At 56.0% G+C, this 24,842-nt stretch overlaps 7 protein-coding genes across 7 annotated transcripts; 3 read left to right on the top strand and 4 right to left on the bottom strand.

Annotated features, from left to right (window-relative positions):
- Nucleotides 1-2,347: 2,347 nt before the first annotated feature.
- Nucleotides 2,348-5,539, bottom strand: MFIFM68171_03479 (uncharacterized protein; the record flags this gene model as incomplete). Its single annotated transcript, XM_071058900.1, has 3 exons — nt 2,348-2,836; nt 2,910-4,104; nt 4,182-5,539. The coding sequence occupies 3 exons, from the start codon at nt 5,537-5,539 to the stop codon at nt 2,348-2,350; spliced, it is 3,042 nt and encodes a 1,013-aa protein (XP_070915001.1).
- Nucleotides 5,540-8,547: 3,008 nt separating this feature from the next.
- MFIFM68171_03478 (uncharacterized protein) lies at nt 8,548-11,170 on the bottom strand (the record flags this gene model as incomplete). The annotated part of the gene is made up of 4 exons (XM_071058899.1): nt 8,548-10,059; nt 10,111-10,506; nt 10,559-10,935; nt 11,011-11,170. 4 exons carry the CDS (start codon nt 11,168-11,170, stop codon nt 8,548-8,550), a joined length of 2,445 nt encoding a protein of 814 aa, XP_070915000.1.
- A 673-nt stretch (nt 11,171-11,843) lies between these two features.
- DAL2 (Allantoicase) lies at nt 11,844-12,976 on the bottom strand (the record flags this gene model as incomplete). The annotated part of the gene is made up of 2 exons (XM_071058898.1): nt 11,844-12,817; nt 12,886-12,976. The coding sequence occupies 2 exons, from the start codon at nt 12,974-12,976 to the stop codon at nt 11,844-11,846; spliced, it is 1,065 nt and encodes a 354-aa protein (XP_070914999.1).
- An 819-nt stretch (nt 12,977-13,795) lies between these two features.
- On the top strand, nt 13,796-14,614 carry MFIFM68171_03476 (uncharacterized protein; the record flags this gene model as incomplete). Its single annotated transcript, XM_071058897.1, has 2 exons — nt 13,796-13,931; nt 14,001-14,614. 2 exons carry the CDS (start codon nt 13,796-13,798, stop codon nt 14,612-14,614), a joined length of 750 nt encoding a protein of 249 aa, XP_070914998.1.
- A 942-nt stretch (nt 14,615-15,556) lies between these two features.
- MFIFM68171_03475 (uncharacterized protein) lies at nt 15,557-16,755 on the bottom strand (the record flags this gene model as incomplete). The annotated part of the gene is made up of 6 exons (XM_071058896.1): nt 15,557-16,102; nt 16,160-16,253; nt 16,307-16,394; nt 16,448-16,541; nt 16,624-16,659; nt 16,726-16,755. The coding sequence occupies 6 exons, from the start codon at nt 16,753-16,755 to the stop codon at nt 15,557-15,559; spliced, it is 888 nt and encodes a 295-aa protein (XP_070914997.1).
- Nucleotides 16,756-19,810: 3,055 nt separating this feature from the next.
- On the top strand, nt 19,811-22,582 carry HGT3 (Ribulose bisphosphate carboxylase large chain; the record flags this gene model as incomplete). The annotated part of the gene is made up of 6 exons (XM_071058895.1): nt 19,811-19,863; nt 20,089-20,616; nt 20,674-20,751; nt 20,808-21,290; nt 21,358-22,070; nt 22,143-22,582. The coding sequence occupies 6 exons, from the start codon at nt 19,811-19,813 to the stop codon at nt 22,580-22,582; spliced, it is 2,295 nt and encodes a 764-aa protein (XP_070914996.1).
- A 670-nt stretch (nt 22,583-23,252) lies between these two features.
- Nucleotides 23,253-23,752, top strand: MFIFM68171_03473 (uncharacterized protein; the record flags this gene model as incomplete). The annotated part of the gene is made up of 2 exons (XM_071058894.1): nt 23,253-23,584; nt 23,662-23,752. The coding sequence occupies 2 exons, from the start codon at nt 23,253-23,255 to the stop codon at nt 23,750-23,752; spliced, it is 423 nt and encodes a 140-aa protein (XP_070914995.1).
- Between the last annotated feature and the right edge of the window lie 1,090 nt (nt 23,753-24,842).

Genomic DNA, 24,842 nt, shown 5'->3' with positions numbered 1-24,842 from the left:
TTACACACGCGTTGGTTGTGAATGGGGCTTGAAAGGGGAAATGGGAGGGACTGTGCACCTCTGTCTGCTTTGCCTTTGGCACCGTAACGAGCGAGTTTTCTTCTGGACGGCATCGGAAAGCGCTTTTCATCTGCCGTCTACTCCCTCCGCCACCCCCATTCACCCTTCCCGCCAGCCTTGTCATACACATCCCATCCCCCATCATAACCGTTCGGGAGGTGGGGGGGATAAACCACCTCCCCCCCCGCCCCGGCCGGGGCCCTCCCTCCACCCCCGATGTCGGTTGGGTCATCTTGTGGGGTGGGTTAGGTAGGTAGGTAGGAGGTATGTAGGTTACCTTTGGCATGGGGAGGCTGGACTGGCCGGGCTGGCTTGGGCTGGTTTGGGGCGTTGATTACACTATGCACGGATCTTGTGTTGCGTATGTGCCCGGTAAGATAAATAAATAAACAAACGAATCAATCAATCAACTAATACGTAAGGGGTTTGTACCTGGTTGGGTGTTCTATGGGTGAGCATCGTCTTGTCTACTTCCTTTTTTTGCGAGGCCCAGCTGAGAAGCAAGGGGGGACTTGCCTTGGGCTTGCTTGCTGCGTGGGTGCCCGGTTGACGAGGCAAGACTAAGCTGCTTTTGATCATCGTCACACGACAAACGATGCAGCGAGTAGGCTGGGGCTGATAATATGGGCGGGGTGTGTGTGACGTGGCTTGAGTTGTGCTTATATTCTTAGTGTTGCCCGCAGGTGAGGTTGAAAAGAGACAAAAGAGAGAGAGAGAGATAGAGAGAGGGGAAGGGCTCTGGGTCACATGGCTGGTGGCATTTCTGTGTAAGGATGGCGCATATACTTTTCTTTTTCAGCGGCCCGTCCTTCAAGGCAAGTGGGGTTACACCCTTGTTGCTGCTGTTGGCTCTAGTCAGGGGGTTTGTGATGCAGCTGAACGGGGGTGCTGTGGGTGAGGTCGAATACGTATTCTGAGGACGGGTAGGGTTGTATAGTAAAAGAAAACTCGTCGGGACTCACAACGGAGGCCTGGGTGTGTGCCTATTGGGTCTACTTGAGCCTTGTTTCGTGGCAACATCTCCTGGAGTTTAGGACACGGGAGTATTCAGTTGTTTACTAGCCAAGTGGTGGGTTTGGATGATTGGTCCTATGTACGGAAGCGCTACAGTCGAGTTTGGCATGCACAATTGGGACTCAGCTGCTTCCGATTCTTGAGAAGAGGACTCCCTGAGCCGATTAACTTTGCTGTTGTTGGGCAGTTGGTGTTCAACAGGGAGTCGCAGCTATGGCTCCGAAAACACAGCATCAGTTGCAGGTTGTCTTGTAAGGCGTTGTACACAAGTCTTTATGTCAATGCCAGTGTCGTCAGATCATATGTCAACCAAGTCTACCCAAGAACACGGGATGTGCTGGGTGAGCAGGGACAAATGGTAGCGATACTGCTAATCTAAGGTTAGATCGAGAAGTACATAGCACTAAACCGGTATGGGGAGCTTACACCGTGAAACAGAGGGGAGAAAAGGGAAACTGAGCGAGTTAATGCGCTATGAAGGGAGACATAACGAGGATTGCCTGACATCACGTCCAAACCAAGGGCACTTAATCAACGGAGGCTCGAAACGCCGTGTTTCCTCTCCGTGACAGACCCTTCCACCCCCAACGGCAATCTCGCCCGACCAGGCTCACATGTCTGGACAACGGGAGAGGCGCAATGGATATTCACGCGGTGACGAGCCACTGCTCTGCGGTAGACCATCGAGAGGATGGATGACAGATAAATCAAGGAGTCGGTAACGAGAGGATACTTGATTAAATGCTCCCATGTCCGAGATCACCATACAAACACACTGCACGAACACTTCGCGTATCCTCTATCCAACTTGATATTGACTAAATCTTGTATTAAGATATAAACAAACACATGTCTACATCGCGTGCAACAACACGGGGTATCTCCCCCACACAGAAGACAAAGGGAAGTAGTAAAGTAAACAAAGTACCTAACCAAGCTACATCTCCAAGCGTAGAACCCAACTGTCACTACTAGATAGGGTCATTCGGGTTAGTAACCACGCTTGCTCGCCAGCCCAAACATCTATCTCTACCATCTCCACCATCCAATAACAAAAAGGGGGTATCAACAAAACTGCCATGCCAAATACACCAACCCAAAACAACGGAAGGGAACCTAATCACCCTTGGTCCGGGTGTTTCAAGGCTCAACCACCACCATTAAAACGAAAGAAGAATGGGACAAAGGAAAGTCAAGTCTGAAAAGGAGTGTTCTCATCCCAGTCAACGCATCATCATCCCCTCATTCATTACCATCATGCAACGCCACCAATTCAAACCTTCTCCTTACCCCTGAACCTCCTCTTCTCCTGGTGCCGCCGCCACTCGGCCTGCGCAACCTTCATCAACAAGTCCTCGTCCTTGACGGGTATCCAGGCCGTCAGCGCCTTCATGGCATTCTCAAAGTCGGAATCGAGCAGGACGTCCTCGAGCGCGTGAATCAGTGCCGCGCTGGTGGCATGCAAGATGTCGAGCCCCTTGGGGGACTTTGCATTTATAGTGTTGCTGCCGTTATCCTGGGCCTGCTGCTCCTTTCCCTTTCCCTTTCCCTTTCCCTTCTCTTTTTCCATTTCCTTTTCTTGCTCTTTTTCCTTTCCCGCCTCGGCGGTTGCCGTCGAATTGTCCAACACTTCCGGCGGGCATTCGCCCATGAGCATAAACACATCCCACACGCGGAGCTGTGCCGGGAAGGGGATCGACAAGTTGAACAGGGTGAGATACCACCTCGTTCCGTAGGCTGTTGGGTCGATAGAGAGTTCGTTCTGGTTGGTGCAGGTGTTAGTTTAGGCCGCCTGGGGGTGGTTGTCACGGAAGAAACCGCGGGATGGGACTTACAAGCTTGCTGGCCACATCCTTACCCGCCAGCCAACGCTTCTCAAAGTCCTCCAGCGCCGCCATCAGCCCGGCGAATCCCGGTGCGTAGAGACGCTCAAGGCCGCGATACCTCCAGAGTCGAACAAGCATCACGAAGCATCTTTCCTCGTCGAAATAGCACAGCAGCGTAGCCGCCAGCGACGCCATCCCTTGCACGTAGCCCGTCTCGGGGAAGTATAGCGAGATGGCATGCAGCACCCGGAACAGCAGACGCTGGCCGCCGCGGTATCTCCTCCGAAACATGATGTGGCCGTTGACAGTCCGGGGCACGTCCAGGTCAATCTGCACATCGTCTGGGGACGAGACACCCTGCAGTCTCTTGAACTCGGCAATCAAGTGCTCGTCGGTCTCCGTGCTCTGCCACGCCTTGGCGCTGGACGCGAGGAACGAATACCAGGCTGCCGATCGCCAACAGTCGGGGATTCCCTTCCAGGTCCGCTCAATCAGTTTAGCGTTCTTGGTGTCGAACTCGTAATCCATCCCTTGGCCTTGGGCCTGGGCCTGACCCTGGCCATCCTTCCCGCCCTTGACGACGGTGGCCATCTTCCTCCACTTTTCCGACCGTTCTGCCTCTTTGCGTTTTTGTGCCTCGAGAGCCTTGCCCATCTTGTCGTCATCGGTGATGCCCGTGAGACCGGCTTGCAGGGACAGCATTTCTTTGGCTTCATCCATCCATCTGCGGTCTTTATGGTGCGGGAGGCGATTGGTAGCCGACCGTATCGATGACCGTGTGGATCGCCGCGAGACGTTTGACAGTTCCGAGGTGTATGTGTTGAGAGATCGAGCCGAGAATTTCCTGCTTGGTGGCCGTATAAAGTTACCACTGCCTGGCGCCGAAGATGAGTAGGCTGTTGCGGGCCGCTTGGTCAAGACGTTCCTCTTCCTAGGGGAGAAATGCGATGACTTTGAGTCGGCCGCCGTCTCGGCCCTGGACACGGGCCGGCGATGGCTGATGAAGCCATAGCGGTCGACATTGGCGCCTTCGAGGTTCTCCCAATCCTCGATACCGCCGGCCCATCCGTACCCCCGCCTGACGTGGCTATCTGGTCGCCGAGACAAGGAATTGGCCGACCGTGGCGTAATGGTAGCGGGTGTAGGCGCAGTGAGCTGGCCGCCTTGCGGGGGATTTGATGGAGGATCGGACCGACGAGTAGAACTAAGTGCGTGTGGAGGGCGAGTCAGTATCGAGCAAGACAGTGCAGGCTTCAGAGAGATTTCAAAGGAAAACCGTACACGACGTTCTCTTCCTCTTCTGATGGGACTTCCTCTGTGGGCTCGAGACGTTCGGCGAACGAGACACGCCCCCCATCTTCCCAATTCAGGTCTTCGCCGGATTCATAGAGCGATCTCACCTTTTGTGATTCCCTCTCTACATCTATCGACGAGACACGAATGCTGGGCACAGACAGAGAGTCGGCATGCGTCGCCGCGCGCGGTTTCTCGGCGGTCGCGGCGGCCGCGGCGGCCTCCCCAGTCCTTCCCGTATCCGATTCGCGGGTCGTGGCGTCGTCTGACGCGGTTGGCGCAGCCGGCGAACTGCTCGCGGCCGCATCGTCAGGGGTCGCGGTTAGCGCGGCCTCGGGGGTTGTGGGCGTTGCGGGCGCTGCGGGCGCTGCGGGCGTCGTGGGCGTCGAAGACATGATTGTCTTGAAAAGGTTGCCCTTCCCGCCGAACATGATGCTCCCCCTTTTGGAAAAGGAAAGGCTGCTTAGGTCATCCCATAGACGGTCTTCGGGGATAGGGGTGTTTATGGGCGCAAACGAGTCAACGGTGGGAGGCGAAACGGAGAACGAGTCTTGTTCCCTGTCGTCGTCGTTCGAGAACCCTGTCGGGTGTGGGGCCAGCTTGGGCGACTTGGGCGATTTAGGCGATTTTGGCGAGCCCCGCACCGTCGCGGGAGGCGCCCCTTGCGATGCAGCCTTGTCGCTGCCAAGCATCTTCTTCCGCAACCGTTTCGACCCGCTGGATCTCAAGCTCTTGCTCAGCTTCTTGGTGAGAGGAATATGAGGCGTGTGCGATACTGGCGTTACTGGCGTTACTGGCGATGCCGGCTGCAGCGGCGAGGTGGCCTTGTTTTCTGGTTCGTCGGTGCGACGCGGAATTGAAATCCTCAGGGGAAGAGGGGCGAGCTGGCTGTGATTCGTTAGAGACGCGTCGGGGATCTGCTCATCGCTCGAATACACCGACGGTGCGTCGGCAATGTCATCCAAGAGCTTCTGATAAACGGGGTCGTCGGCAAACTCTTCACGGAGCGTGGCCGACGACGACGTTGGGGCGCCCGAGTCTCTCTTCCACTCCTCGGCTCGCGAGCGCGGCGACGACGACGTCTGTGTGCGGAAGAGCGGGTGCTCTTCCGGCGGCGGAGGGATTGGAGGAGGATTGACGATGACCGGGGGGCCCGAGGTGATGACCGACACGGAGCGAGTTAGTCGGCGTGGGTTTCGCGGCGGAGGAAGCGGGATCGGGGGCTCTGCCTGCTTTGTCTCCTCATATCGCAGTGCAACCAGGACAGTGTCATCTCGGAAAGGGGTAAGCCGTGCTGCTGCCGGCCTTGCTCTGTGGCGCACACTTGCAAATTTCTGAGGCGCCATGCTGGAGTTGCAGTTCTTTCCCGAATCGTCGTAGCGACCGCGGCACAGCGTCGCTGTCTGCTCGCTGCAAACTGCCCCTTGCACGCCGGTAGAGGCTGGGTTGCAAGGCCGTCAACGAGGACGTTTTCTGATGTCGAGAAGAGAGCGTAGAGGGGAGAAATATGTGTAGCAAGGCAGGAGAAGCCTTGATCCAGCAGGGACGGGCCTCTGTTTTGTTGGTGGCGATCGCCACCCCAAACAACCGTAAGTGGGCTCGCAGTGTTCCGGGGATCCGCCCCAACATGTGCTCTGGATATGTGGATGCTTTGTGCCAATGCGGGTCGAAGATAGCATAAGTACCTGTTGTGTCAAGCAGAGAGAGGAGAGGTGATCAGAGTTGCACATAAAGTCCGTCAGAAACTGAGGGTCGAGCGGCAGGAGGGCCGGCTTAATTATGATTTCGTGGGAGACTCTACCGCACCCTCATGCGCTGACCAGGCACTTGGGGAATTGGGGCCTTGCTTTTTACATCCCGGAGCCCAAAAGACAAGAACGGGAATGGCTTCTTAGTGGCTTGTTCTTGGAATTGACTGGCCACTGTGGCCCCGGATTTGAGGTGTTCTGCTCCGCTAGTTCCAATTGCCCAGTGGTGCGGTGAGCCCACTGGACGTGTTCGCAGCCGTCGACCATCCACAGACTGCCACCTCCCCCTCTTCGTTTGCTCGACGCGACTTTTGGGACAAAGGCCGACCACTCACAATGGTGGCCATCTGGCTGCATGTAATAAACCCAGAGCGGGCCGGCATTGCTGAGGAGTCTGCATTGAGTGTCGCGGTTCGTTCCAGCTGGAGCCGTAGGGTTGCTTCTCAATATGCCCGCAACCCGCATTATCTGTTAATGTAATCTGAAGGTCTCCATCAGACTTGGATCGCAGACTACGGGGTTGCAGCATCGCTCCGAAAAAGAATTAGGTGTAGAATATTCTTCACAAATGCATTGTGTCCATCTGAGCAGATCGACGACGCTGTTGAATCCATGGCAATGCCGTGCCCTATGCGTGTCTCGACGTAATTACACCCGGGTTTCTTCTGGTGTTAACACTTACACGCCAAGTGGCCTTGTAATGCGCGTCCTACTGGAGCTACTGTGTAAGTCTTGCTTTTTCCACAAACCCAGCTTCTTCCCCTTTGTCTTTCGCAAAAGTCCTTGATCCCCATTTCTTGCCGTATTACTTTCTTTTCCATGACGTTTCCCAGCCCTCGGAGGCAAACATGAACAGAGTAAGATTCTTCCGGGCCCACCAGATGTGTACACATAAACTACGTCCCACAACCCCCCACCACCGCTTCCCCGCGACACCTGCTCGGCGCGGGGCTCCTCCACTCTCGATATTCATCCACGATTCTAGCTCACTTGCGATTCACCAATTCTACCTCATACCCCACAAAGGAAGCGATGACTGGCAGCCTAGTGCCCAAAAATCAAGACACCGTTCATCAATGCCAGTCGATCAGCGAGTGGTGGTTTGCGCATGACCTCCGGCAAACGGAAAACCAGGGTCCGATGCTGCCGGTGATTGGAGCGTTCGACGTGGCAGCAATTTAGCCAACTCATCCGTCCCCCATCTCGGCCTTTTTTTAGGCAATGCAATGGCAGTTGGGCATTGGGGGCTGGCACAAGCAGGCGAGCTCGTCTTCCTCCGCGCTGCCGTATCGGGCTTTTCGGACTCTTCGGGTTCAGTGATTCCTTCCTGTGGCGTTCTGGCCCGAGGAGTATGAAGTGTGGCAAAGGCAACTTTATTGGTTTACAGGTTTACACTCACCCGTCTAGATTCACAATACTAACGTATTCAAGTAGACCGACTCTAGCACTCATTATTCATTAGTTCGACCACTCAGCTCCTTACCGCTACGTCTGACACCCAAGAGAGAAAAAGAGAAAAGTAATCTCTTACTACAGACCAGACCAGCCCAACCGCTGTTGCACAAATCGCAATCACCAACAGCATGCGTCTTACCCCTGAATTGGACGTCAACCGCAAAACCACCTCCAGCTCAGCCGTGTTGCTTACACAGTATTCACGATAACTACCTGCAAGTAACCACGCAGCATGCGTGCCTCACAACGCCAGCAGGGCAACGACAGAATCAATAGCGCAACGACACCGGTACCTGCATCTGACCCCCCAGACAGAGTTGAGCGAACCATGAGCAGCCACGCCAGAACCGCCATCCCTGCACCTTCAAACCATCAAATCAGCACTCACCTCATTTAAAAGGGAGTCATCCCCATCACCCTGCTGTCATTCGCAGTTAGCCCAAAACCTCTAAAAATCTCTCGCGTGCCTAAGGCTCTAAAGCCAACCTCCCTTCACCGTCTCGCAATCACGATGATTCCCACAGTATGCCATGCCAAGTCATGCACATCCTGGGCACTAGTCTGCTGCATCCCGTCGTGACACGAGCCAACCAGCGCTGCCAGCTGTTCTCGTCCCTTGCAGCTTGCATGAGCCACGAGAGACCAGTCCGTTCTGTCGTCACCACGACACAGATGGCCATGGCCATGGCCATGGTCATGGTCATGGTTACGGCCCGAAAGCCATGGTCAGAAAAAAGGAAAGAAAGAAGAAAAATGGGCAGGAAATATTGATTCCTACCAAGTCAACCCCTGTACCTCGCATTTTTGTTCTCGCTGTCTGGTAATTAACAGGCCGTAGGTGGAGACACGCGTTTGCAAAAGCAAAAACCGAAAAAAAAAAAAAAAAAAAAAAAAAAGAAACGAAAAGGAAAAAGACATTTTCTATCCTGATCCTGAATAAGCTCCCAAAATGCTTTCCCTTCCGTCTTATCACGCCGCTGACGAAATGACAACGGCATTCCATCCACCCAGCCAATCATGCACAGTCGCCCTGCACTCAAAGCAGCAGCCCAGGCCGGCACGGTACTGTACAGTACCTACGCCAACAATCTCCAGCTCCACCACTGCACCAACCAAAATGTTTTACGTCCCTACGGTGGTCTAACCCCCCTTCAAACCTCCTCATCCTCCCAATCCTTCTCGCCATACAGCGGCGGCCCCTTCCTCTGCCCCCCGCTCGCCTCAATCTTCTCCAGAAACTCGGCCGGTATCGTAGGGATGTACTTCCTCTCCCGCTCCCTATTCAGCCCACCAAACCCAGCCCCGTAGCTCACCAGCATGTCGGTAACGCTCGGCAGCGTAAACGGCAGCATCAGCGCGGGGTCCAGCAGCAGATTCGCCGGCGCCTCGCCGTCCTCGTCGTCAGACCCGGCATCCACCTTGGGCGTCCCGGGCGTAGCCGCGCCGTTCGACTTGGTAGACTTCCCCCCGGGCGTCGAAGGCGGCGAGACAACAGCCGCTGCGGCCGCCGCCGCCGCGCGGTTCCTTTCCCGCCGCAGGGCAACCTCCTTTTGTATGGCGACGAGGTACTTCATCGCGCTCTTCGGCAAACCTTTCTCGCCCACCTCGGGCCGGTAGTGTGTGGCGGCATGGATCAGCTGCTGGGGGGTGAGCGCCTTGAGCTGCTGGAGCGTGCCGACCAGGGCCTCGAGGTCGTCGGCGCCAAGCGACGAGAAGCACTGTAGCCACTGCAGCAGCTGGATGACGGGCGCGAGGTGGCGGCGGGTCGCGTCCACCGTGTTCTCCCCGCTCGACTTCATCTCGCCTTTTTCGTAGTGTTCGGGCTGCCGGTTGTTCTGGCGCGCCCAGTCCTCGAGCGTAGATATATTCATGCGAATCTGCATGGCTTTGGTGCGCGCTAGGTACTTGCGGTTTGACATGATGCGGTTGAAAAGTTCCGCCCCGAGCCAATATATTAGTTGTGAGACGATCTGGGCGGTGATGACGGAGTGGACGTCGTAGAGGTCCAAGACGAAGAGCGTGGATGAGAGGAGCGATGTGACGTTGCGGGGTGACGGCTTCGCCCGCTGCTTAGGGGACGGCGGCCGTAACCGTTTTTCTAGGGGCTCCTCCTTGACCTCCTTCCTCCGCTTGAAGAGCTTCCATTCGTTTTGGAACGTGATGTCTTCAAACCCCGGGATGGTTTCGTGGTCCAGCATGGCCACATCCAGGACCTTGTCAAGGCGCCTTTCGGCATCTCTAACTATGAGGATAAATATTTCGTTTATCAGCTCGGCGAGCTGCGCCTGGAACTCGGTTGTGGCTTCAACGAGCCCGGCGTCTTTTTTGAGATAGTGTAGTAACAGTGTCGCGTTCGACATCCAGAAAGCCAAGATGGTCATGTCCCACTGGTGCCTCTCGACCACGTTGTTGATCTTGTCCATGGCAGTGATGAGGAGTTTCGCTAGCAGTTCGGCGCTGGAATGGTAATGCGCGTATCTGGCTCCCAGGAAGACCATGTTCGCGGGTACGGGTTTTTGTGATGGCGACCGTTGAGGGGTCATGTTCGTTATGACGATATCTAGAATGCGCTCCAGCTCGTTCTCCTGGAAAACGAACATCTGGTCGTGCAGGCATCTTGACCAATCAAACTCCTGCTGCTCTTCCTCGAACTCATCTTGGGACTGGTGAGAGTTAGCAAACGCACGGTACTAGCTAGGAATTGGCACACGGACCTCGGGTTGGTCGTCTATGCCCACATTCCCCAGATCTACTTCCAGGTCACGGGCGCTTTCCATCATCATGCGGCGCCGCATCTCGTTCTCGGCCAGCTCTTCTTCAAACTTGTCCTGGCTGAATCCCGGATTGTAGAAGTCGTCAGCTGCCCCGGCAGTTCCGATGCCATAGCCGCTGAGATAGAACGACATGTCGCTGTCAGGGGCGACGAAGTCGAAGGCTGTCCTACCCGACGACGTCTTAGTTTCGGGAGACGCATTGTTATCCAAGAGCAGCTTCGCAATGCCCTTGTGACGGTTCGTCATGGCCCACATGAGAGCGCTCCACTGGTTGCGGTCTTGCTTGTCGACGTCGGCACCAGCGTCGATGAGGGCCCGCACCACCGACTCGTGGCCCTGAGTTCGGCATTAGCGGCGGATCGTCCGGTCCCGCGACCACTCAACTCACAAAGCAGCTTGCATAAATGAGGGCTGGTGTGCCCTCGTCGTCCGGCGCATTGATGTCGACGTATTGCCTCGCATTGCCGCTAAGGATCTTGTTGACCGAGTCGACGTTGCCATTGCTAGCGGCCATGATGAAGGCCTTTTGTAGCACATCCCGCTTCTCATCGTCAGACCTCTGTTCGTCACCGGCGACAGCGTCTTCATCCTCGAAGGCGGCGCCGGCCGCGTGGGAAGCCTGGGCGGCGAGCATTTCCATCAGCCGCGTTTCGCTGTCGGGGCCGCCCTTAGTTAGATCTTCGCCGTAATTAGGGTCGTCTAGGGTCAGATTGCTGAAGGCCAGAGGCTTTGCAAGTATAGGCGACGTCAAGAACTGAGATTGCCCTGAAGGAGGGTTAGCCTTGGCCGGACTCTTCGAATCCGCGTGGCGTGGGGTGAAGCGACGCAAGGGGGACCAACCCTGCCATCCATCGTACAACTCGGTCTCGGGCACCAGTTCGGTCGGCACATGTCTCCTATCATCCAGAGATCGTGGGAGGTCTGCCGGTAGAGCCCGCTTCTTCTGCGGCAGTTCTCCGGGGCCGGCGCCGAAGCCGCCATCAGAATCCCCGAGATCCATGGCCGAGGGTGACGTTGCGTGGCATGCGATGGCAACTCATGGGCGGGTTCTTGCGGGAACGGAGGCGCGCATCGGGACTGTCTTCGGAGAAATCGAACTCGTATATTTGTGGGCCGATTGATAGAGAAATTAGCTCCGGGGCGCTTGGAGATGAGAGACTCGGAAACGACGTTGTCCTGGCCGTTTCCCCTCTAAGGGGTGTTTGGGTACGTTAAGAGTCGGCCCTGGTCGCATCGTTAAAACGACCATGACTATTACCCCACAGTGAATGGCCTGTGCTCTCGATAGCGTCCGATAAGATTAAATGCCAATGAGCTCCCATTTCCTGGGTTATTTGGATTACAGTACCGTTCGACAGGAACCGCCGGGGCCTCTGCCTGACATTATTCTACCTAGCTGCACCAATTGCTTTTGCCTCGTTCTAAATCTTTAAAAGTCTCGTACCCACTCCAAGACAAGCGTATTCACCTCCAGCTCATTATTTGGCGACTATTGAAGTCGCAATCCTACTTCATGGATAGGATTTGGCAACGTATTTTCTTGTTTCTTCAGAGTATTGTTTCCGCCCTGGCTACCCGGCCCTTGAGCTGATCTTCAATGGTATTGTATTGAGCCTGGGTTTCCCCAAAACAGCCCCGCCGCCTCCTGCCGAGTTTCAGCTGCCTGGTCTGCGTCAGACGGCCCGCTTCGCAAATACGCGTAGTCTCTTTACCCCGCCATCCGGTACCATGATGAGCTTGACATGGGTAAACGCCTTGTCCTTGACCAAGCTCTCGACCGGATGCTCCTGGTCAGGGCCGCACTTGATGGGTTCTGCCACTTCTGCCCAGCCGTCAGCATCCGGCCCTGGCTCCGAATCGCGCTTCCACTCGATCGCCTCAAGCTTCACCTTCTGGGGATAATTTCCTCGGAAGTGGGCTGTGTCAACGATGAAGTTCTGTATGTAACCCGCCGCCCCGAGTCTGATGATGGCCCAATCGACGTGTCCCTTGGTTCGAGACCGCGCAGTCTCCCATCCGTCTCCCATGTCCTTCCCACGGCCCGGGAGGATCAAGTTGTCCTTGGTTCCGAAGTGTTGGTCGCTGCAGGAGACGGCCACTCCCCCATTCTGAGCAGCAGCAAGGTCGAATATGGCCTCCTTGTCCTCCGGAAAGACCGGCACGGCGTGCCCGAAGAGGCGGAACCTGGCGATGCCCCCGTCGGGGTACATGTTCAGGCGGACATGTGTGTACTGCTTTTGCGTGGGGTTGTCCAGCTTCCATCCGAATCGCTGGCTGGGACCGCAATCTTGGATGCTGAGGATGGGCTCCCATCCGCCACGGCCTCCCTTCCAGGAGAGAACCTGCTCATCGTCCTGGCTGAAGCATCCCTCTACCGAGATAGCGGGGGCATGGTTCCCAGAGAAGAAACTTGTATCCACCTCGACACCTTCAACCGTGCCCGACGCCACACCCAGGCGAATCACAACCCAGTCGAACGGCTCGGCATTGTGCCTTCTTGTCTCCCACCCGTCATACCAGGCACCCGTGTAAACCATCTTGCCCGGTTGCCGGATAGGGGCTGCGGGGTTTATGAGGTTCGAAGCCTCGGCGAACCATTGGTCTGAATAACCCAAGATCCTGCCACCGAGTGCCGCCGAGACGAGATCTATTCATTGGACATGTTAGACGGGCTTGAGTTACAGGACATCTAGGTTGCGCTGAGAGTTGACGAACCGATACAGCTGGATCGGAAGGTCTTGTCGATACTGTCAGCTGAGACGGGAGTGGCCTTCACAGGCGCCAGCTCGTACTCGATCTGATCCATCGTGATGATGATACGCAACAGTAGACGTGACAGTCCGCAGCTAGAGTATCGAGTATCCTAATGCCGAAGGGATGCGGAGGAGCTAAACAAGTTTGGTCTAACCTAGGGAAACCGTTGTTGCCCTACTGCGTTGGGACAACGGGATGCACCATATCTCCTAGCAAGCACAACTGACATCGGCCGGCCCCTACAATGACTCCTCTTCAAAGTGGAGACGACCCGGCGGGCCCATCCTGTGCCTTAGGAGCAAGTCACGGTGCGGCTTACTTGATGGATTCCACTCCCGGCGTCTTCTGTGGATGCGGCAGCGAGCTAGGCCCACTGCATGCCGGCCTTGTCGCTGGGAACTTCCCCACTAAACCACAGTATTGAAATCGCGGCAATGCGATTGGCCAGACGCCCGTTTCGGTGCCGTCATCACCACTTCGAGAGCAAGCACAGACGGCAAACTGAATTCGTCAGCAGCTGAGGCCCATCACACCGCAGTAACAAGTTGCCTTGCTAGCGTCACAATAAGACGGGAGATAGCCTCGGACTGCATGCACACTACCGATGTGGATGGTGCGTAGAGGTAAAAAGGAGTCAATGCAAGGGACCTGCTCAAGCCGTGTCCTACCTCCCTGTTTTATTTATATGTGTAAGCCTTGTGCTTAGGCTTCCCCGCAACGCTTCCTTCAGCTCCTGAACCTTCAGCTCCTGGACGCGCGGAACCATAAGGGCCAGGCAGAGCACCGGATCCCCATCGCTTCAGACCGCCAGCGGCCCGTGTCCGAACCACAAGGCCGAGATCAATTCACGAGTACAGAGCAGCAGCGCAGAATGGCTTCCCAAGAACCGCGGCAGCCCGCCCTCCAGGGCGACAACCCGGCCCCGACCGAGAGCGAGCCGCTCCTCGGACGACCAGGCGACGCAACTCAGAAACCCAACGAACCCATGGTCAAGAACCTCTGGCTGGGTAAGCCCATGATAACCCACCCACCTTAAAATCACCTCCCGACCCATCTAACCGCCAACCCACCCAAAGGAACCGGCTGGCTCGCCCAAGCCGGCGCCGTCGCTCTCCTCGCGATAGTCTGGGTCGCCGTCTTCACGCACCCCCGCCTCCCGCTCGTCTCGCCGCACCCACTGCTCCAATCCCTCGGCCTCTTCGTCGCGACCCAAGCCGTCCTCCTCCTGCAGCCCACGACGCACACCTTCCCGACCACCAAGGTCCGCGGCCAGCGCGGCCACTTCGCGCTGCACGTCCTCTCCTTCCTCCTCTTCGCCGCGGGCACCGCCGTCATCGAGACCAACAAGCACGTCAACGGGCTGGCGCACTTCCACTCGCTGCACGCCTACCTCGGGGTGACCACGGCCACGCTGCTGTTCGTGCAGTACCTCTTCGGCGTCAGCATCTGGCTGGTGCCCGCCGTCTGGGGCGGGCTGGACAAGGCCAAGCAGCTGTGGAGGTACCACCGGTACTTTGGGTACGCCGTGCTGGTCCTGCTGCTGGCGACCGTGGCCAGCGCGGCCGAGACGGATTACAGCAAGGCGGTGCTGGGGATCAAGCTGTGGAGCGTGCTCGTGGCCGAGGTGCTGATCGTGGCCGGGGTGTTTCCAAGGGTGCAGTTGAGCAAGTTCGGGATCCAGCGGCCATGATGGGAGATGATGACGAGGTAACTAAAGAAAGAAGGGGCCGGTTCGGCGGGCTCGAGGGCTAAGGCTTGAAGGTGGAGACGGATATACGATTTTGACGGGATTGTTTGGTTGATGGTTGTGCCTAGTACTGACAGCTTTGCTTTGTGGCGCTTTGTTTATGATGTTGTCTCATACCAAGGTCGCGCCTGAGGGCAACGTGGTACTAATGGAGCGATGGTTACACGGAAGATGGGACGAAATGGCGTTGATATTGGACGGGGACTTTCTTGATACTACCCTGAACGACTAAATCACCTTTTAACCTAGCCAAAGTTCCCTTCCGGCCGTATTTGATACCAAATAACACAATGATAGATTCGCAAACCGCATTAAAAGCCCACTAGGCTAGCTCTTCATTACGTTGCTATGGCATCATCACTCTCTCAGGGTATACTCGTAGCCAAACATCTAAACCCACGATACAGCCGCCACATGACAGAACGCACATCTGACATCCAAATGTGCCATATCACCGCTAAACAACATCGCTAGGTAGTCGTCTCTGATTTCTCCCCGTGCGCCAAAAACCCCACGCACTCTCCATTTTTCTTCCCGGCCCCACTCATCCGACAAGCCCAGCTGTCGACCAAACTCCTCGGCTCGTCCATCCAAGTGGATCTGATTGTGCCCGCTTGCACTTTGTATTAGACGTATGCTTCCGTCCTCCGGTATATCTTATTTTTTTTTTCTTTGCTTTGTTTGATGTGCTGTCTTGTTGAGCTTGTGTTCCACAGCGGACGCCGACATTCCGACAAAAATAAACCGCCCTTGAAAAAAAAAGGAATTTTGGTATCAACAGAAAAAAAGGGGAAAAAAAAAAGAGTGTCATGAAAACTCCAGCCGCAGAACTCCGATGCTCCTTGCTCCCGTGTAGTGCGCTAAGCGCGGGTATCTCGAGAGTATTTAGGGGTACGGGTTCGGCGCGTCCATGGGCCAATCGTCCTCGGTGATACTCGACCAGAAGAGCCAGACCAATACCACCGACACGAGGGTGAAGAGTGTCTGGAAAAGGGAGCCGTCGATCGCACCCGTGGTACCGTTGCATATGTAGGGGCTGATGACGAAATTGAAGATCTGCCCCACAGCAAAGACTACTGCAGCCGTGGCAAGGTATATCATCGGTCGTGTCTCGCCAAGGACCTTTAGGACAAGGACCGTCTCCAGCGCGAGGAACAGGACGAGCCACAGGAGCGGAAGCAGCAGATACAGCACGTAGAGCGCAATATGCCGGTTGGGGAGGTCGGCGCTAGTCGCCCAGTATCGGGTCCAATCGAATCCGGTATCGAGGGCGATGTAGCCGACTCCAATGAGCCATACGAGCCCGGAGCCGAGGGTCAAGCCGAGAGACAGGGGAGTGCCGTCATCCATCAGTTGGTAGCCCACGATGCCGTTGATAAAGAGCATCCATGTAGTTGCCGAGATAGCGCCAATGTGAATCGCGCTGAATGCCTGTAGGGTCAAGTCAGCAAACCAAAACTTCACCCCTCCTGTCCATTGCTGACGTACCAGTCGCACTCTGGGGTCCAACGGGAACTCCCCTATCGAGAAGATCTCGCATATTGATATTATCAGGTATCCAAGCAAAAATGCTTGCATTTCCCTGCGAAGACGGTTAGTCGGCATCGAGGCATTGCAGATATGCATATTACGGACCTCCGCCCGACAGCTGCCCGTTTCCTCTCAGAACGGAGTAGCAGGACGGTAGTGACGGCGACTGCTGCTCCACAAAGCAGTATCGATCCTGAGAGCTGTTAATAGCCGATATCGAATGAAGCCGCGAAGAAGACCACACACCCAGATTGCCCAGGAACCGACCCTCGCTCAATGCAATTCCCCTCAGCTGGCAGCCTTCCCATGGTCCTGACTGATTATCTGTAGGCGAGAGGAGCTGCAGTCACATTTGATCAGTACCTGCACGGAGGTCGGATGACTGGTATTTTTTTTTATTTTATTTTTCCGGGCGCACTCACGTTGCAAATCGGGAGAGTCGTGTCTCGACAGAACTCCTATTCCGAGACCCCCATCAGCATCATCCGTCGCGACAATCCGTATCCTAACCTGAGGGCACTCACATCGAAGTTGCCAAATTTTGTTGACCCCATTCTGTCTTGTGGGCCCCAGCCGGCGTGGGTGAGCGGTCTGGTCCAGCGACGCGGCCGTGGTGCGACTTGAGTGTTTTTGGTGCCGAAGAGAATCGAATCAATTGACGCCTCGTGCACGCAGCTCGAAATTCAAATCTTCCCGTCGTCTGTTGTCGTCGCGACTCCTAGGCGACCATCCACGTTACGCACGGTGTCGAACGGGGATACGGTGGTTGATGGCGGTGGAGAATTCGAGCTCGAATGTCCTGCGCCCGGCGACAACGGTCCCCAGCTGTGCCCCTGCCTCTCGCAAATCGGGAATTCCGCCTCTTCCTAAGTCATGCAATCCTCTCTTTTCAACAAGCCCTGTGCTCATACGCGTGTATCCAAACCGTTTCGAGGATGCCGATTGAATCGTTCGACAGGCTTTTGGAGCGGCAGGGAGCGCTTTGGCGCAGGATTGCTGTGGTGATGGAGGAGCGAGCGAAGCGGCAGCCCAAGCTGGGTTCGGTCAGGTCTCCGCAATATAAAACTCAATGCTTGCTTGCAGTTCCCCCAGCCTGCGACCTCGAGCCACTTTGCGGCAGGAACGCAGAGATGGCGCGCCCCGTTTTGGTGCCGCGGAGGATGCCCCACACCCCGATCCCAGCGGCACGATTGGACGAAGCCCTGGGGCACTTTCCCGTCCAGGAACCAAGCCCAGCCTCTTGCGAAATGACGCTGGAACCCAGGGCCAACCGGTTTCTAGCATCGTCACTGCAACGGTAACGGCCATTTCCCGACACTAGCCAGAAGCTGTGGAAGATTAAGGATGCGCGGGTTTCGGAAGCCGAACTCGGTCGCGTTTGCTGCCATGAGGCTGTCTGTGCCTACATAGTATGTGAATGTCCCATCCAATCTATATGCGGTGATGGCTGTGCTGATGAGTTGGGGCCGGCACAGGATGACGGGTCTGCGGCGACGGGGCGCCCATCAGATGCCACTGTTACAGAAACGCATTTTTTCGCTTTTTTCACAGCGCATAGCAATTGACCTCGCAAAGCCCCGCAGCCTGCTGGCAACAGAAAACGGCCGAATACCAAACGACTCGGGCAGTGACGAAAAATGCAATTTGATGCCGTTTATGCATGATGAGCTGGACGCCAGGTAGACTCGCTCATCGTTGTGATGCGGAGGCTAGGTACCAGCCAGTGGTGACCCTCCAAGACACAGCACCTTCCCACCCCTTGTCAAAGCCACATTTTGACTAAGCTGCCGCCTGGTAGGTCTGGGGTGCGCCATGGTTGCGTTGCATGCGAGGCAATGTGCGTAAGAACGGGACAAACGGGGGCCGCATAACGTCCCGAGGGCTGAACAAACGCCAGAATTCTGTTTGGCTGGCCTCATAACGGCATCTGATAAATTTAGTCAAAAAGAAGAAGCAGGCGGATCTTGAATCTGCACTAACCCTAAACCGACGTGGTGCCTTAGGACACAGATCTGGCGATTCGTTCGCTGTGGGTTTCAGATGTCCCAGACGATCCGCCATGGCGTGCAGGCACATTGTCTCGCCTCGTACAAACAATTACATATATAGGGCATTCGTCTCGAGGCTTCGGGCACGAGATTCTCTAGTCTTTATAACCCAATGGGACCGCATTTTTTTCCGCTCGCAGGCAGCACGAAGGTCACTACCCGGGACGTGCATTTTGAGTTGTGCGACTTTGATTCGGTGATATAATGTGCTTGTCCGAGATCCACAGCGCGATCTCCCTACCGAAGTCGTCTGAACCCGGGTTCATCTTTGTCGCTCTGGTTTCGATGCTGCAAGATCCAAATTCGAGGCGATGAGGGACCATGGTCGTCACACGCGATGAGAGACATGCTAGGGCAGGTAGGCTTGCGCCATGATCCACTCTGATCTGGCCGACCCCACGATCCTCAGCCCAGCGATTCATGCTCGAAACTTGGCTCTCCGGGATTTTCCATGCAAATTTGCCGCCCGACCGCAGATGCCTCAATCTACCTCAAGATCTGAGTACTTGTCAAACCAACAATGGCTTCAAGACGTAGTCTGTCATCTATTGTTTGCGTAACTTAAACGTTATCCGCCGTAGTTTGTGTATTACCGGAAATTTAGAGATCAGCCGCAGATGGGATCGGAGAGCTGTGTCTTGGGGGTAGGGGCGGCATGGGCTGCCGTTGGATCCATCAACAACCTGAGGGTGGCACGGGTGGCTAGGCTCGTGGCTGGGAAGAGAATACCCAGCGTAGACATCCAGGGACTCACTTTCCGGCGCAACGGTGCGGCGCCAGAAACGCTCCCGAAGACCGGCTCACATCCAGTACTGCTATCTCCGCCTATTTGCTTTTGCTGTATTAAAGATTGCGATCACAGTTAGTGGCGGATCACGGGCTACCGGTTTGATGTGGAGAACAGTCGAGGATTTTACAACCCAGTCCTCAGCAGGCTTGAGAGGTTGGAGAAGCGGCAATTGAACCTTTGCCTGGCCGATTAATCGGACAGGAAGGCGAACCAATGTTAGGTTTGCTCGAATCATATTTATCTAATCGCGACCGCCACAGCCATCTTTTGTAGGCGGTCAGTGTCGCGAGCCTTGCGGTGAGTTGGGGGATTCAAGGGTCATTATCACTGGGCCCCCAGGGACCCTGCCCGCAAAGACCAGATCGTGTGTTTGTGCAAAGGTTCGTTTCATGTCGTTTGGCTTGTCTCACCCCTCATCCCTACCGCCAGTCCGATCTTTGACTTGTTGGTTTGGGCATGTGTTTTGCACCGATGACCACCGCCACTCCGCTGAGGAGCCCGCTGTTTGCGCCGCGTGATAGCTGGAACTGTCCCGTGAGCAGCATGAAAGGGGGAGGGACCCCTAAATGGATGGAGAATCGAAATACAATTGCACGTAATGGCCGAGGTCTTCCAGTGCCGTCTTGCCGAGTTCCGCACTGATTTGCAGTGATTTGCACCACGCCGTATTACTTGGCGCGCCCTCGCAGGCAGGCAGGAGCGGCAGGAGTGGGCAGAAGTTGGCTGGGGACAGGGAAGATCCCCGGCTGGATGACTAGCGGCTTGGCAGTCATGGGGCTGCCATGGGGGTCTCCCGCCTCGCTAGGCGGCCGACGCGGGCTCTCGTACGTCAAACTGGCCAACTCCAACCAATTCTTCTGCACCGCCGCCGTATCGCCCTCCCGAGATCCGAGACCCGATACCTGCAAAGTAGTCTGCCCCGTGACCGCTGTCCGATGAGTTCCTCACCTGCGGACCCAGTCACCCTCAGACAACGTCCGCCGATTCCCCGCACGGAGACTACCATCGTCCACCTGAAGCCGCTGCGGACGAGGGCTGCTGCAAAACAGCCCCATCTCCTTCAAAATTACGGGCCCGAATCAGACTCGTCTCCCCTCCAACATCCCCCTCCGAACACTTCCCGTCCACAACGAGCGAGACGTCCGGCACGACCGCCAACAATCGTCGTGGCTACTTTCAACCTCGCACGGCCACGGCCACGCCGCCGACGAGCCAGCCTATTCGGAGTCTGAGGACGGATCTGACGAGTCTTCGTGGACCGACACGGGCGACATCGCCGAACAGCTCGACGAAGAAGACCCGCTGCGCGAACGACTAAACGACGCACTTGACGACGAGGCCCTAGCCGGCGTCCTCAAGTGCCACCCAAAGCAGCATAAGAAACGAGTCCGCTATCAAGAGCCGCTCGCGTCTAGAAGTAGCCGGTCGCCATCTCGACACGCTGGCTCCATCGACAAAGAAGCCATCCGTATCCCCGACGTCGTCCGACGCAAGGTTTCTAAAGGGGAGCGCCTAATAGCCGCCATCATGACGGGGGGCACGAGTTCTATCCACGGCCTGACGGGCAAGCCGTTGCTGTTCGTCTTATTGGTTATCTATAGTGCCTGGGGAGTATGTGCTGACAAACGCCATAGCTACTTCACTTCAGTCTTTGTATCGTTGGGTGTATTCCTTTTCGGATATGATCAAGGCGTCATGTCGGGCATTATAACGTACGTCTTGCGTCTTTCCTCGCCGGTTACAGTACCCCACTGACATGCCCGTCCAGTGGCAAGTACTTTGTAGACTATTTCCATCAGCCAACACACTTCGAGATTGCGACCATGGTCGCCATTCTCGAGATTGGCGCTCTAATATCTTCTCTCATGGTCGGCCGGATTGGCGACATCATTGGCCGGAGGAAAACCATCTTCTACGGGTCCTGCATCTTCGTTGTGGGCGGTGCTCTACAGTCGTTTGCGCTGAACATACCTATGATGATGGTAGGCAGAATCCTGGCTGGTCTGGGTGTCGGTATGCTCTCGACCATTGTTCCAGTTTACCAATCCGAGATCTCCCCTCCCCATAACCGGGGCAAGCTCGCCTGCATCGAATTCTCGGGAAACATCATCGGATATGCCACCTCGGTCTGGGTTGACTACTTTTGTGGTTTCATTGAGAGTGACGTCTCCTGGCGCCTTCCTCTGTTTATGCAGTGCGTTATGGGCACGTTGCTTGGGCTTGGGAGCCTGATCATCGTCGAGTCACCAAGGTGTGTGCTTTTTGCTTTTTTTTTTTCTCTGCCAGCTTCACCAGACGGTTTCTAACGGCTTTACAAGGTGGCTCCTGGATAACGACCATGATGAGGAAGGCATTGTGGTTATTGCCAACTTGTACGGCGGCGGCGACATCCACCACCCCCGCGCGAGGGACGAGTTCCGCGACATCAAGATGAACGTCCTCCTAGCTCGCCAAGAAGGTGAGCGCACCTACAGGGATATGTTCAAGCGATACGGCACTCGTGTCTTCATCGCCATGTCGGCGCAGGCGCTGGCCCAGCTCAACGGCATCAACGTCATCTCGTACTATGCCCCGCTCGTGTTCGAAGCCGCCGGCTGGGAAGGCCACGACGCGGTGTTGATGACTGGAATCAACGGCATCACGTATTTCTTGTCCACCATCCCGCCATGGTATATCGTTGATCGATGGGGCCGCCGGCCGATTCTGCTCTCGGGTGCCATTGCCATGGCGATTTCGTTATCCATGATTTCGTACTACATGTACCTCGACATCCCGTCCACGCCCACAATGGTTGTCATCATGGTGATGATCTATAACGCGGCGTTTGGGTACTCGTGGGGACCGATTCCCTGGCTGTACCCACCGGAGATTCTGCCGCTGAAGATCCGCTCCAAGGGTGCCAGTCTGTCGACAGCAACCAACTGGGCATGCAACTGGCTCGTGGGCGAGATGACACCGATCCTGCAGGTGGCGATTGAATGGCGGTTGTACCTTATCCACGCCTTCTTCTGTGTCGTCAGTTTTGTCGTTGGTATGTCTCATCCCCTTTTTACCCCCGCCAACCTTTCCAGACCACGGGAAATCTAACATATTTCTACTACAGTGTACTTCATCTACCCCGAAACATGCGGCGTCCGTCTCGAGGACATGGACGCGCTCTTTGGCGACGCTACGGGCGCCGCCGGCACCCCGGCCTCGTCGTCGACCCCGGCTATGCACGCCGAGTCGGACGCGCTTGTCCGGCCCGGCTCGCCCGTGCCCCCGCTCGACATCAGGAACCAGCGCGGCTCTCCTACGACGTCGAGGTTTGGTGCTGCTGGCGCGATCCCTGGTCTCAATATTGAACCACCTAATGAGGTTGGCGGTAACGATGACCGTAAGGCGCGGACGTCGGCTCGAAGCTCTGGTTCCGCACATCAAGGTACTGGTGCTGGCGCTGGTGGGTTTGGCGGCTGGATCTCGAGGATCATGGGTCGTGGACGCGCGGGTGGGTCGTCAAGCAGCGGCGCGCAGTACGCACCGCTTGATCAGAGGGATGATTAGAGTGGGGAAGGTCTATGCTCTATAGAGGGGTGCTAGAGGTTCTTTTGCTGGCTGCTGGCTGGCTGCGTTGTCTGCCTGTGGGAAAGGCTTAGGGTGCACCGGTTATGTTCCTTTGCATATAGATGGCGCAGGGTTGCCTGTGGTCTTGCCCGATTGCGTGGCAAGCTGCTTGGGAACGATGTTTTTTTTTTGGTTCTGTACCCTGGGAGGGTCCAGGCTGGTGGTTGCCTGTTCGGTCGCATAGACTGCTGTGTACTGGTGCACAGAGAGTTTCTGTGGTATGCTGTAACTCTTTTTCTCTTTTCGACTGTCAGCGCTTAGAGATGCCGTTAGTAAGGGTACTACGCAGTAGATGTACACTACCACAGATGGTACGTAGGATGCATTAAGGGATAGCCAGTTAGGGATCGCTGGACATAATCGAGACGGCTGTTTTCGGTGTTGACACTTTCTGAACGGTATTGGTACTCTTTGTGGCAACTTTGGGCAGAAAGCTCCATTGATACATTATAGCGGTTGGTTTCACCAAATTCGGTGTGCCCATGATACCCGTCTTCATTGGGGATATGTGGTCGCTGGGTGGCCCGTGCGAGAGTTGCTCTTGAAACCGAAAACTTCTCGTCTCACATGGCCCGCCAACCGTCAACTCCCTTTCTCGCTTCCTCAAGCCATGTCCCACCTCGAGCTCCTCCACGCATACAGGAAACTCCTGCGGGCAGGGCTGCGGGCCGTGCAATTCTCACAACCTTCGCGGACGACTTTCGTCCAGCAGCTGCGCAAGGGTTTCCGTGACCCAAACGGGACCCTGGAACCAGAAAGAGTCCGGAGGACGGTCTGGTTCCTCAACGCGGCGGCACAGGAGCGCGGGCTCGAGCACAAGATCCTCAAGAACCTTTGTCGCACGCAATTCGAACGACAGCACGAAGTTTCCAAGGTGCCTTGGAAGGTACTTATTAAGCACCATGAAGATCAGGCCAGATTGGCTAAGAAGCAGAAGAAGAAGTGGGTGGTTTCATGACTTGGTTTTCGCTTTTCCGCTTGAAGCTTAAGAGATCTGTGCTAACCGGTGCGGGAACAAGACCCTTCGATCCTATCAAAGGCACCCAGTATGAGCACTACGACAGAACGATTGCCATGCTCAATGACACCATGGGCTTATGTCTGAGGTGATGCCCGTCATCTCTGTTGCTTGTTGGCTGGTGTGGCCACCTGGCTGCCGGATGACAGATTCTTGGGCCGGGCCCAGATCCCGGGTGTCGGGAGCCCACCACACCACGCTAGACGAGCGGGAGCTTCCCCTCGTTTCAAGCGCTTTCCCGGGCCAGAGCTCCAGGAGCTCCTCTGCACCCCGGTCCATAGATTTTGCACGCCCTTGATGACGCCGATATGCTGCGCTGAAGTTTCCGCTGCAAGCTTGTGGTGTTCCGCAGCCCTGGCTGGAGATGCACTCTCCGACCGACACATTCAAGGGACCGGCAAACCCCTCCATTCTGCGCCCCGTCCTGCCATCGCCCGATCATTTACCATGGATCTACAGATTTGCGGGTATAACGCCGATGTTAATAGGTCGGAGGACCGAGGATGGTGGGGTGGTGGATGCCGCACACACCATGCCGAAACCCGCGGAAGGGCCCTGGAAAATGCGCCCACCCTGCGGTGACGTCCTGTACATTATCAGCGCATCGAGACGGGAAAATCGGCTCTTGCTACTTCGTACATACGTAGTTATAATCTGCAATCTGTGGAGCACCCGGTCATTGTCCTTGAATACATCCCGTGAGACAGACCTGGCAGGATTCAGCAGGCCGGGGTGGCTACGGGCAGTTCTGGTACAGTACAGTACAGTACATACGTGTAATTGGATTGCAGGAGCTCCCCCTCAATCAGGTAAGCGATGCTGCAGCAATGACGTTTGCCGAGTCAACTCTCAGCCCAGAATGAAGCCATCGTAGGGGCAGTGCCGTTGGAGCCAGAGCTCTGCACCCCGTTCCATCGCGGCAAACGGGAGCCGTGATCATCGGGCTCTTGGCCTTCTTTCGCAGCAGCATTGCCCTGCTCCCGGTGACACAATTTTCTCGTTGCCAAGTGACCCAGAGCCGTGCGTGGGAGCCGAAGGGACCCGCCGAGGTCGGTCCCGCGCTAAAAGCTCAAGCAAGCAGGTGTGCCAGGTTGCCTTATCGAATCACTCGTCCAGCTCGTGGTGGAGAGCGACGGCGCTGAGCTCCAAACAAACCAACCAGCAGCCATGAGAAGCTTCTTT

Source organism: Madurella fahalii (assembly GCF_045866475.1).
Source record: "Madurella fahalii IFM 68171 DNA, scaffold_2, whole genome shotgun sequence".
NCBI lineage: Eukaryota > Fungi > Ascomycota > Sordariomycetes > Sordariales > Madurella > Madurella fahalii.
This window is presented reverse-complemented; position numbering and strand designations above follow the sequence as displayed.